The 13,930-nt window shown below is 47.4% G+C and overlaps 1 protein-coding gene across 1 annotated transcript in view; it reads left to right on the top strand.

Annotated features, from left to right (window-relative positions):
- The window catches only part of LOC129815263 (testis-expressed protein 264 homolog), an 88,229-nt gene that overhangs the window by 71,996 nt on the left and 2,303 nt on the right, over positions 1 to 13,930 (top strand). Inside the window, exon 3 of the mRNA XM_055868901.1 lies at positions 4,514 to 4,688. Within this exon, the coding sequence (XP_055724876.1) occupies positions 4,514 to 4,688 (175 nt within the window). The remainder of the gene's footprint in view (positions 1 to 4,513; positions 4,689 to 13,930) is intronic.

Genomic DNA, 13,930 nt, shown 5'->3' on the forward strand with positions numbered 1-13,930 from the left:
AAGCTAGCCAGTTTACTGGCTAACGTTAGTATTTCAGCTAACCACGGTTTGTGGTCATCAGTTATTCCTTTAGCTCGAAAATCTATCGCAACTTTTGTACAACGCGACTCAGACCATAACATACCGGACCTATTTTTCTCCATATCCCCGGATTTCAACCGCAAGCTCTGGACATTTACACCTGTATTTCGCAGCTAGCTAGCTAGCTGCTACCCGTGTGTCTATTGCCTTACGTCGATCCCGGAGCAATTATTCCGGAGCTAGCCAGCTGAAGAGTTCCATCAGCCACTCCTGGGCTACAATCACCTATCCGGACCCGTTTTACTGCCAATGCGGAGCTCCACCGGGTCTTCACGACTGGACTACCGACGTTATCTGCCCGAGGGAGTTATCCAACTGGCCCCTCCGTCGCGACGTTACCTGAATGCCCATCTGCGGCCCGCTAATCGTTAGCTGTCTTATCGGCTGCTATCTGAATAGGTCTATCAGACAATTTTTTCTTGGGTCACTATGACTATACCTATTTTGCCAATTGGATTGATCCCCTCTACCACACGGAACCCCACTAATCTACCGACGGAAACGCATGAGGTGGCTAAAAACAGACCTCCTTCCTATGCTAGCTTGCTACCGATGGCCCGGCTAGCTGTCTGAATCGCCGTGTCCCCAACCAACCTCTACTCACTAGACCCTTATGATCACTTGAATCATAAGGATCATATATTTCAATATGCCTTGTCCATTGCTGTTCTGGTTAGTGTTTATTGGCTTATTTCACTGTAGAGCCTCCAGCCCTGCTCACTATACCTTATCCAACCTTTCAGTTCCACCACCCACACATGCGATGACATCACCTGGTTTCAATGATGTTTCTAGAGACAATATCTCTCTCATCATCACTCAATACCTAGGTTTACCTCCACTGTATTCACATCCTACCATACCTTTGTCTGTACATTATACCTTGAAACTATTTTATCACCCCAGAAACTTCCTTTTACTCTCTGTTCTAGACGTTCTAGACGACCAATTCTCATAGCTTTTAGCCGTACCCTTATCCTACTCCTCCTCTGTTCCTCTGGTAATGTAGAGGTGAATCCAGGCCCTGCAGTGCCTAGCTCCACTCCTATTCCCCAGGCGCTCTCTTTTGATGACTTCTGTAACCGTAATAGCCTTGGTTTCATGCATGTTAACATTAGAAGCCTCCTCCCTAAGTTTGTTTTATTCACTGCTTTAGTACACTCTGCCAACCCGGATGTTCTAGCCGTGTTTGAATCCTGGCTTAGGAAGACCACCAAAAATTCTGAAATTTTCATCCCTAACTACAACATTTTCAGACAAGATAGAACGGCCAAAGGGGGCGGTGTTGTAATCTACTGCAAAGATAGCCTGCAGAATTCTGTCATACTATCCAGGTCTGTTCCCAAACAATTTGAAAATCCACCTCTCTAAAAACAAGTCTCTCACCGTTGCCGCCTGCTATAGACCACCCTCTGCCCCCAGCTGTACTCTGGACACCATATGTGAACTGATTGCCCCCCATCTATCTTCAGAGCTCGTGCTGCTAGGCGACCTAAACTGGAACATGCTTAACACCCCAGCCATCCTACAATCTAAGCTTGATGCCCTCAATCTCACACAAATGATCAATGAACCTACCCGGTACCACCCCAAAGCCGTAAACACGGGCACCCTCATAGATATCATCCTAACCAACTTGCCCTCTAAATACACCTCTGCTGTTTTCAACCAAGATCTCAGCGATCACTGCCTCATTGCCTGCATCCGTAATGGGTCAGCGGTCAAACGCTCCCTGAAACACTTCAGCGAGCAGGCCTTTCTAATCGACCTGGCCGGGGTATCCTGGAAAGATATTGATCTCATCCCGTCAGTCGAGGATGCCTGGTTATTTTTGAAGAATGGCTTCCTCACCATCTTAAATAAGCATGCCCCATTCAAGAAATGTAGAACCCGGAACAGATATAGCCCTTGGTTCTCTCCAGACCTGACCGCCCTTAACCAACCAAAAAACATCCTATGGCGTTCTGCATTAGCATCGAACAGCCCCCGTGATAAGCAACTTTTCAGGGAAGCTAGAAACCAATATACACAGGCAGTTAGAAAAGCCAAGGCTAGCTTTTTCAAGCAGAAATGTGCTTCCTGCAATACAAATTCCACTGTAAAGTCCATGGAGAATAAGAACACCTCCTCCCAGCTGCCCACTGCACTGAAGATAGGAAACACTGTCACCACCGATAAATCCACAATAATTGAGAATTTCAATAAGCATTTTTCTACGGCTGGCCATGCTTTCCACCTGGCTACCCCTACCCCGGTCAACAGCACTGCACCCCCCACAGCTACTCGCCCAAGCCTACCCCATTTCTCCTTCTCCCAAATCCAGTCAGCTGATGTTCTGAAAGAGCTGCAAAATCTGGATCCCTACAAATCAGCCGGGCTAGATAATCTGGACCCTTTCTAAAATTATCTGCTGAAATTGTTGCCACCCCTATTACTAGCCTGTTCAACCTCTCTTTCGTGTCGTCTGAGATTCCCAAAGATTGGAAAGCAGCTGCGGTCATCCCCCTTTTCAAAGGGGGGGACACTCTTGACCCAAACTGCTACAGACCTATATCTATCCTACCCTGCCTTTCTAAGGTCTTAGAAAGCCAAGTCATCAAACAGATTACCGACCATTTCGAATCCCACCATACCTTCTCCGCCATGCAATCTGGTTTCAGAGCTGGTCATGGGTGCACCTCAGCCACGCTCAAGGTCCTAAACGATATCTTAACCGCCATCGATAAGAAACAATACTGTGCAGCTGTATTCATTGACCTGGCCAAGGCTTTCGACTCTGTCAATCACCACATCCTCATCGGCAGACTCAACAGCCTTGGTTTCTCAAATGATTGCATTGCCTGGTTCACCAACTACTTCTCTGATAGAGTTCAGTGTGTCAAATCGGAGGGTCTGTTGTCCGGGCCTCTGGCAGTCTCTATGGGGGTACCACAGGGTTCAATTCTTGGACCGACTCTCTTCTCTGTATACATCAATGATGTCGTTCTTGCTGCTGGTGAGTCTCTGATCCACCTCCACGCAGACGACACCATTCTGTATACTTCTGGCCCTTCTTTGGACACTGTGTTAACAACCCTCCAGGTGAGCTTCAATGCCATACAACTCTCCTTCTGTGGCCTCCAATTGCTCTTAAATACAAGTAAAACTAAATGCATGCTATTCAACCGATCGCTGCCTGCACCTGCCCGCCTGTCCAACATCACTACTCTGGACGGCTCTGACTAAGAATATGTGGACAACTACAAATACCTAGATGTCTGGTTAGACTGTAAACTCTTTCCAGACTCAAATCAAACATCTCCAATCCAAAGTTAAATCTAGAATTGGCTTCCTATTCCGCAACAAAGCGTCCTTCACTCATGCTGCCAAACATACCCTTGTAAAACTGACCATCCTACCAATCATCGACTTCGGTGATGTCATTTACAAAATAGCCTCCAATACCCTACTCAATAAATTGGATGCAGTCTATCACAGTGCCATCCGTTTTGTCACCAAAGCCCCATATACTACCCACCACTGCGACCTGTACGCTCTCGTTGGCTGGCCCTCGCTTCAAACTCGTCGCCAAACCCACTGGCTCCAGGTCATCTACAAGACCCTGCTAGGTAAAGTCCCCCCTTATCTCAGCTCATTGGTGACCATAGCAGCACCCCCCTGTAGCACGCGCTCCAGCAGGTATATCTCTCTGGACACCCCCAAAACCAATTCTTCCTTTGGCCGCCTCTCCTTCCAGTGCTCTGCTGCCAATGACTGGAACGAACTACAAAAATCTCGGAAACTGGAATCACTTATCTCCCTCACTAGCTTTAAGCACCAGCTGTCAGAGCACCTCACAGATTACTGCACCTGTACATAGCCCATCTATAATTTATCCCAAACTACCTCTTTCCCTACTGTATTTATTGATTTATTTAGCTCCTTTGCACCCCATTATTTCTACCATTCCAGTGTTTTACTTGCTATATTGAATTTACTTCACCACCATGGCCTTTTTATTTATATATATATATATATATAATTTTTTTGCCTTCACCTCCCTTATCTCACCTCACTTGCTCACATTGTATATAGACTTATTTTTCTACTGTATTGTTGACTGTATGTTTGTTTTACTCCATGTGTAACTCTGTTGTTGTATGTGTCGAACTGCTTTGCTTTATCTTGTCCAGGTCGCAATTGTAAATGAGAACTTGCTCTCAACTTGCCTACCTGGTTAAATAAAGGTGAAATAAAAAATAAAAAATTATATACCACCATACATAAGTGTGTGTGTTTGTGCTAGCGTGTGTCCGTGCAGCTAGGCCCCCATTTCCCATGACTTGTATAATCCTGTGTAATGTAAGCTCCCTTGTTTCTCACCTTTGTTTGTTGCCTCCCTCTCCTTCTCTCTCTCCCCCCCCCCCACTCACCCCTCCCGCTCTCCCCCCAGGAGAGGAAGTTGTGTGCACACCCATGCCTGGAGATCTACAGAGATGACTTGATCCACTACATGAGTCCTCTGGCTCGCCAGGGAGATTTCTATGTACCAGAGGTCCGTCAGGACCCGGACAGGAGGCTGCTGGGAGACAATGACTCTGAGGAGGACAGAGGGACCGACATCACAGGTACACTACAGTAGGCCCTAGACCAGGGCTCTCCATCCCTGTTCCTGGAGAGCTACCCTCCTGTAGATTTTTCCTCCAACCCCAGTTGTAACTAACCTGATTCAGCTTAATCAGCCAGGTGCACTAGATTAGGGTAGCTCTCCAAGAACAGGGTTAGAGATCCCTGCCTTAGACACACACACACACACACACACCCTCCACTGGGCTATACCTAGTACTGTACAAGTAGAGAACATTATTTGGGGTGTCCACCCACTCTGCCCAGAGTGGGTGAAAATGAACATGCTCATGCACTTTCTCTCACTGTCTCTCACTCTCTGTCTCTCGTCATGTGTTCTGTAATGCTTGTTGTCCCTGCAGTGAGCCAGCTTTGGTGGTGATAATTTCACTTCCTTATATTATAAAATGCATTTTACCAAGACAAATATGATTCTTCATGTTCTGAATAGTTCAGTGGGGTCTCTCTCTAAAATATCATTAACATTATATCCTAAAAGTCTGATTTCGTGACCTAATACATCCGATAATAAGCACCGAGCTATGTTGAGGAGCAGTGCAGCTTTCTCACAGCGACTTTTGGGGATTTTACATGTTGTGGTGGTAGTCTGCAAAGTTGTTTCCATGGGTTGCAAAAAGCTACACTGAACAAAAATATGAACATGTTGGTTTCATGAACTGAAATTAAAGATCCCAGAAATGTTCCATATGCACAAAAATCTTATTTTTCTCTAATTTTGTGCACACATTTTTTTTACTGCGTGATTGGTACACAGGTGCACTTTGTGCTGTGGACAATAAAAGACCAGTCTAAAATGTGCAGTTTTGTTACACAACACAATGCCGCAGATGTCTCAAGTTTGGAGGGAATTTGGCATGTGCAATTGGCATGCTGACTGCAGGAATGTCCACCAGAGCTGGTGCCAGAGATTAATTTTAATTTCTCTACCATAAGCCTACATGTCGTGTCTCAAAAACGATATCAATCTCTGTTGTTTTATGTCTTCCAGATTCGAGAAGGATGACAAGTTCAACGCTCAGCCTGTCAGTTAGCCTTTATTCTCGCACAGTATCCAGCCTAGCTGACGCTATTTTCCAGATTTTTGACCCTTTTTTTCTCTCTAGGCTCCATTCATTTAGTCCGCTTAATTTTGGCCATCCTACAAGGGAAAAAACTTCTATAAACTTTAAACAGAAAGACAATTTTAAACATTTATTTTTCCCATAGGTCAAAGATGCGTTTTTGATTGGACACCCTACATCCGTCAAATTCAACTCTTGACTGTGAAGCCACTGCTTTTTTTCATTGTTCCCCTCTAATCAGGGACTGATTTAGACCTGAGACACCAGGTGGGTGCAATTATTAGGTAGAACAGAAAACCAGCATGCTCTGGACCTCATAGGGTAAGAGTTGAATACCCCTGTCCTACATTATTACATCCATGGGCATACTGTACTATATATTTTAAGGAATACATACTGTATCAATGGAAGCACAATCCTCATATGGATTGGGAGCTCACCGCTTTGTCTTTGAGGCCATTGCCCAGTCAATAAGCAGGGGAACCAGTAGACCTATGCTTCTTTGTTGATTGAATCACTGATTGAATCACTAGTAATAATGGATATGACTGTCCACATTGGAAGGTGTTAGAATACAGATAGCTAGTTGGCAGAGAAATACACATAATGTGAATGTAATGGTGATCCACAGAATAACAGGTCACTCCATGGTATTAGCAGAGAATAGATTATTTTTGAGAAACTACAAAAACTTTGTATAATTCAATTGGACAATAATGTTCAAAACGTATGCAGTATATGTTTTGTGTGTTATTGTCGCATCATTTCAATTTCCAATTGGTACCAAAGGGATTTGGACCTTGTTGATTGTTGGTTGTGTTTATGAGCTGAATCCCCACGGTGTGTCGTAGTGTGCCTGTGTTTATGAGCTCCTAGGGTGTGCCCCTGTCCTGTGAGTGACACACACATATACACACACACACACACACACACACACACACACACACACACACACACACACTGTATCCTGTGAGTGACACCCTGTCAGGTGCTAATGAAAGGCTAAGACCCACAGAACACTGCTGTCACTCACCAGGGGGCTGGTCACAGCCACCACCACCACCATATGCCCATAAAACACACAAACCTGGGTAGACGTCACTTACTCGGGGTCTGTCCTTCACCACCACCATATGTATGGCCTGATGCTGCTCAGTGCTCACCCATACTAGACTGGGCTGGGCTGTAGCAGAGTCCTCTGGGCTCCATTAACACTGTGGCATGGCACCTAATGTTTAATCAACAGCAAGAATGAGAGATGAGGTTTATGAATACTAACAGTGTCTGCATCCCAAATGGCTCCCTATTGCCTTCCATAAGGCACTACTTTTGACTAGAGCCCTATAGGCTATATAGGGACCATTTGAGACACAGCCAATGTAACTGCTTTATGAGGATATGTTTAGGAATGACTGGACATATTGGCTCTTGAGTGTCTGTCCAAATAATTTGGGCAGAAACTCATGCAGGTAGTTTTGATGCAGAACATAGTCAAAAAGGTGATTTTAAAGGAAATAAAGAGGGGTCAGACTAGAAGTGAGACTTGGAGGGGAGCCAAAATAGAGAATTCATGTTTTAGAGAGCGAGCGAGAGACAGAGCTGCAGATAACACGTTATAGTGAGATGGTGCACGAGATTAGTCTCCACCCAAACATCACCAGGGATAGAATATGTTGCTGTGGGTGTGTCATGGAGGTGTTGTACACACTGTCTGTCTGTTTCTGTGGGAGTGTATGGGGGTGGGGGGGGTGTCAGTGTCTGACAGAAAGAGAACATCAGACCTGTATGTCAGGCTGTTTGACTCTTGGCAGATTCCTATAGTAGGTATTGAGGGCCACATATTTGCCTAGACCTAATTCCATGGATGACTCTGCACAAACTGATAAGATGAGAAAGTTCAGTGATCTAAAATCAACACATAGCTGTGACTTCATATCTACCATAGACCGTGAAGGCTATATCTCTGAGAGATATGCTTCCAGGAGCCGTGAGCTTGGCCTACTGCTTCAGCTTGCCTGTTTTCCCTTTAATTAATCTTCCACTCAGCTCGTAACCTGTCAAGTGAGCCATTAACTTTACCCCAGCCACAAGGGAAGGGAGGGGAGGCAGCCTGGGCCTGGTCCTGGCCTACAGGCAGGCAGCGGGGCGGGGCACAGCGTGGTGGGCTGGGGGATGGACCTGCAGGCACGCAGCGGGGCGGGGCACAGCGTGGTGGGCCGGGGGATGGACCTGCAGGCACGCAGCGGGGCGGGGCACAGAGTGGTGGGCTGGGGGATGGACCTGCAGGCACGCAGCGGGGCGGGGCACAGCGTGGTGGGCTGGGGGATGGACCTGCAGGCACGCAGCGGGGCGGGGCACAGCGTGGTGGGCTCTGGGATGGAGCTGCAGGCACGCAGCGGGGCGGGGCACAGCGTGGTGGGCTGGGGGATGGACCTGCAGGCACGCAGCGGGGAGGGGCACAGCATGGTGGGCTGGGGGATGGACCTGCAGGCACGGGGCAGGGCACATCGTGGTGGGCTGGGGGATGGACCTGCAGGCACGCAGCGGGGAGTGGCACCGAGTGGTGGGCTCTGGGATGGAGCTGCAGGCACGCAGCGGGGCGGGGCACAGCGTGGTGGGCTGGGGGATGGACCGGCAGGCACGCAGCGGGGCGGTACACAGCGTGGTGGGCTGGGGGATGGACCTGCAGGCACGCAGCGGGGAGGGGCACAGCATGGTGGGCTGGGGGATGGACCTTCAGGCACGGGGCAGGGCACATCGTGGTGGGCTGGGGGATGGACCTGCAGGCAGATGTAGTGTCCTCTGAGGAAGTACAGTTCCCGCTCAGCCCAGTCAAAACTGTTCGCTGCTCTGGCACCCCAATGGTGGAACAAACTCCCTCACGACGCCAGGTCAGCGGAGTCAATCACCACCTTCCGGAGACACCTGAAACCCCACCTCTTTAAGGAATACCTAGGATAGGATAAAGTAATCCTTCTAACCCCCCCCCCCCCCCCCCTTAAAAGAGTTAGATGCACTATTGTAAAGTGGTTGTTCCACTGGATATCATAAGGTGAATGCACCAATTTGTAAGTCGCTCTGGATAAGAGCGTCTGCTAAATGACTTAAATGTAAATGTAAATGTGTGTAAATGCATAGAGAGTGGGTGATAGAAAACCTGAGGGTGAAATGTGTGCGCAGGCAGAATTATCCATCTAAACATGTATGTGTGTGTGGTTGTGAATACCTGTGCACATTGGGGTGTGACTACAAACAGAGAGAAATATAATTGTTGCGGCTGCAGCGTTTCGTCAATGTAGTAGCCCATGGCAAGGCCATGCTGTGTTGATGTGATCTAAGAGAACAGAGGAAGAGAGCAGTAACAGGGGTATGCGGGTGGGTGGGGGTGCGTGCGTGCAGGGTACCAGTGGAATGTCGTGTGTGTGGACCCTCTTAATGTTTGATGACCTGTCCTCTCTCACCGTGAGGAATCACATTTTCCAGCCTAATACACCAGTGGGACCTCAGTTCTGCACACACATGCAATAGATACACACACACAGATGACACACACACAGATGACACCACACACACACACACACACTTTATTTTGCATTCAATCACTGATACTTTCACCTCAACTTTCCACCACGTACAGACACACACATACAGGAGACGAGAGCAGTGTGGCAGTATGTCTGTAGTAGGAAGACTTAGCCCATACAGGCTGTGAGAAACTGGGCTGAGGCAAAGCTTTCCTGTAAGGCCAGCCTAATCTAGCTGCCTGCTGGCCAACACACACACACACACACACACACACACACACACAGAGACAAACTGGGACTTGGACCCAGTTATCTAACTGATCTAACTCCACAACAAAAGTCCTCCAAGGCAAGCACAGAGACTGGGGCTTTAGCTGGGAATAACTCAACACCCTTCTGTCTACACGACTTAGGATTTTCAGTAGGAGATTGGGATGTAAAATGTGCAACACAGACACACACACACACACACACACACACACACACACGCATGTGCACACACCCATGACACTCATGGCAACCAGAATATGTCATCTCTCTCTCTCTGTCCCCTCCACACATGGCTGCAGACCTACTGAATGTTGAGTAACAGTGACAAATCCTGCTCTTCTCTATTCCCTGTGTCCCCGGCTGACGGTGGGTGTGTGTGTGTGTGTTTGTGATGATATTGTGACAGGTACCCATGGTCTTATCACTGACTGGTCTCATCTCACAGAGGTCAGCGGAACACAAGGAGCCTTCTCGGACCATCGCCCCCTGTATTTGTGACAGGGCCAGCCAAATCCACAATCCCGCCTCCCCTCCCTCTGTCAGCCTCCCTTCCATCTCAAAGTCACCCTTTCCTCTCTGTCTTTTACTAACATGTAAGGGTGCACATGGTATGGATTTGCACTTGCATTTTTCTGCTAGTTTCTTTTCATAGTTTCTCACATATAGCTGTGTTTTTTTTTTGTTTTTTTATCCCCTTTTCTCCCCAATTATCGTGGTATCCAATCGCTAGTAATTACTATCTTGTCTCATCGCTACAACTCCCGTACGGGCTCGGGAGAGACGAAGGTCGAAAGCCATGCGTCCTCCGAAGCACAACCCAACCAAGCCGCACTGCTTCTTAACACAGCGCGCCTCCAACCCGGAAGCCAGCCGCACCAATGTGTCGGAGGAAACACCGTGCACCTGGCCCCCTTGGTTAGCGCGCACTGCGCCCGGCCCGCTGCTGGAGCGCGATGAGACAAGGATATCCCTACCGGCCAAACCCGCCCTAACCCGGACGACGCTGGGCCAATTGTGCGACGCCCCACAGACCTCCCGGTCGCGGCCGGCTGCGACAGAGCCTGGGCACGAACCCAGAGACTCTGTGACATATAGCTGTGTTAGCCTGTATCTCACTGCTCAGTATTGCCTATGGCTTTTTGAGAATGCTTTTTAAAAATCCTTTGGAGAAAGCACATTAAATGGTAACAAGCTAAAAGTTCCACACAATATTTCACATACTCTATAAGCAAGTAGCAATAATGGATCGATTATAGTTTTGAAGGGTGGGAAGACTAGCTAGCTGGTAGCCTAAAGGCACCACTGAACATTTCCTCTCAAATTTAAGCCAGGCAGAAGCCAATGTGACTAAGCTTGTGTGTGTATGTGCGTGCGTGCGTGCTGTTCACTGTCGGATTTCAGTTTCCACTATTTCCTATCCATCACATGTAAATTAGTCTAGTGTGAATTAATCAGCGACAGCTCTTGGCTAGATTTCAGTTGCACTGCAATGAGGCAGTTTTATTCAGACAAAAAACCATTGGTTGTGAGTTTGTGTCTGTGTAGAGCACATTTTTTCTGCTTAGCTTTTTTTATAGCTATTTACTATAGTTTTACTCATGTCGCCAAGTGTAGGCTAACTGAAGTCACACAGGAGGAAAGGGTCTTGACTTATTGTCCTGACAGTGTTGTTTGGTGTCATTTCATTAGTTGCACATTGGTCAATTTGGAATGATAAGGAAAGAGATAGACAGGTGGTTAACCCTTTAACATAAACTGCTGTCAACAGCTCAGTCTTTGGTCTGACAGTCTGACATTTCCTATCAGCTTCAACTTCATCTCTCTCTCTCTCTCTGCCTATCTTTCTCACTCTGTCTTTTTCTCTTGGTCTCTCTCTCCCACATTGTCCTTGGGTGGTGTGTGTGAGCCACTGTGACAGAATGAGATAAATAAACATTTGGAAGGATCCTGTCTGTCCTATCTGCTATTAGGTACACTGGAGAACTAACAAACCAAACCATCACTCTGCTGCAAAAACACTGACATAGACACTAAAAACTGAAAGGCAATACGATTTGTGTTGTATTTATCACTTAGAAATGCTGAGTTTGAAGTGTCCCTTCTTGAGCTTATGCCCACTACTCATACAGAGAGTGATATATACATGTTCTCAGGGCAGTGTTCATACAAAATTGTTTCTCAGGACAGAAATGTATCTCATAATTTCTGTTAATATAATTTATTAGGCACAGTTTTTAAATATTTGATCAATCACATAATAATCAACATATCAGCCAGTATCAGAATATGACATTTTAGCGTGTCCGTACAGTATGTGGACATATCACCTGCATGTGTGCAAGTGGGCCATTGCTCAAGGAGAGACTACAGTTAGACATTTTAGCAGCAGGCAGGCCTAGCCTATAAAATATGATAGTCTGTTTCTAACTAGGTAGCTAATTCAAAACATATATTGTAGCCTGGCTAGTTATCCCTCTAGTTTTTGTCATGTCCCCAAAAACTTTCCACCAAGACTCGGAAATAAGGCCATATAAAGTTGATGTACACAGCCGCGAGCTGCCCAGTGACACGAGCCTACCAGACGAGCTAAATCACTTCTATGCTCGCTTCGAGGCAAGCAACACTGAGGCATGCATGAGAGCATCAGCTGTTCCAGGCGACTGTGCGATCACGCTCTCCGTAGCCGACGTGAGTAAGACCTTTAAACAGGTCAACATACACAAGGCTGCGGGGCCAGATGGATTACCAGGACCTGTGCTCCGGGCATGTGCTGACCAACTGGCAGGTGTCTTCACTGACAATTTCAACATGTCCCTGATTAGGTCTGTAATACCAACATGTTTCAAGCAGACCACCATAGTCCCTGTGCCCAAGAACACAAAGGCAACCTGCCTAAATGACTACAGACTCGTAGCACTCATGTCTGTAGCCATGAAGTGCTTTGAAAGGTTGGTCATGGCTCACATCAACACCATTATCCCAGAAACTCTAGACCCACTCCAATTTGCATTCCACTTCAAACAGATCCACAGATGATGCAATCTCTATTGCACTCCACACTGCCCTTTCCCACCTGGACAAAGGGAACACTTATGTGAGAATGCTATTCATTGACTACAGCTCAGCGTTCAACACCATAGTACCCTCAAAGCTCATCACTAAGCTAAGGATGCTGGGACTAAACACCTCCCTCTGCAACTGGATCCTGTACTTCCTGACGGGCCTCCCCCAGGTGGTGAGAGTAGGTAGCAACACATCTGCCACGCTGATCCTCAACACTTGAGCTCCCCAGGAGTGCGTGCTCAGTCCCCTCCTGTACTCCCTGTTCACCCACGACTGCATGGCCAGGCACGACTCCAACACCATCATTAAGTTTGCAGACGACACAACAGTGGTGGGCCTGATCACCGACAACGACGAGAAAGCCTACAGGGAGGAGGTCAGATACCTGGCCGTGTGGTGCCAGAATAACAACCTATCCCTCAACGTAACCAAGACTAAGGAGATGATTGTGGACTACAAGAAAAGGAGGACCGAGCACACCCCCATTCTCATCGACAGGGCTGTAGTTAGAGCAGGTTGAGAGCTTCAAGTTCCTTGGTGTCCACATCAACAACAAACTAGAATGGTACAAACACACCAAGACAGTTGTGAAGAGGGCACAACAAAGCCTATTCCCCCTCAGCAAACTAAAAAGATTTGGCATGGGTCCTCAGATCCTCAAAAGGTTCTACAGCTGCAACATCGAGAGCCTCCTGACTGGTTGCATCACTGCCTGGTACGGCAACTGCTCGGCCTCTGACCGCAAGGCACTACAGAGGGTAGTGCGTACGGCCCAGTACATCACTGGGGCTAAGCTGTCTGTCATCCAGGACCTCTACACCAGGCGGTGTCAGAGGAAGGCCCTAATAATTGTCAAAGACCCCAGACACCCCAGTCATAGACTGTTCTCTCTACTACCGCATGGCAAGCGGTACCAGAGTGCCAAGTCTAGGACAAAAAGGCTTCTCAACAGTTTTTACCCCCAAGCCATAAGACTCCTGAACAGGTAATCAAATGGCTACCCGGACTATTTGCATTGTGCGCCCCCCCCAACCCCTCTTTTTACGCTGCTGCTACTCTCTGTTTATCATATATGCATAGTCACTTTAACTATACATTCATGTACATACTTCCTCAATTGAGCTGACCAACCAGTGCTCCCGCACATTGGCTAACCGGGCTATCTGCATTGTGTCCTAACCACCACCCGCCAACCCCTCTTTTACGCTACTGCTACTTTCTGTTCATCATATATGCATAGTCACTTTAACCATATCTACATGTGCATACTACCTCAATCAGCCTGACTAACCGGTGTCTGTATGT

This window comes from Salvelinus fontinalis, chromosome 18, assembly GCF_029448725.1.
Source record: "Salvelinus fontinalis isolate EN_2023a chromosome 18, ASM2944872v1, whole genome shotgun sequence".
NCBI classification, from domain to species: domain Eukaryota; kingdom Metazoa; phylum Chordata; class Actinopteri; order Salmoniformes; family Salmonidae; genus Salvelinus; species Salvelinus fontinalis.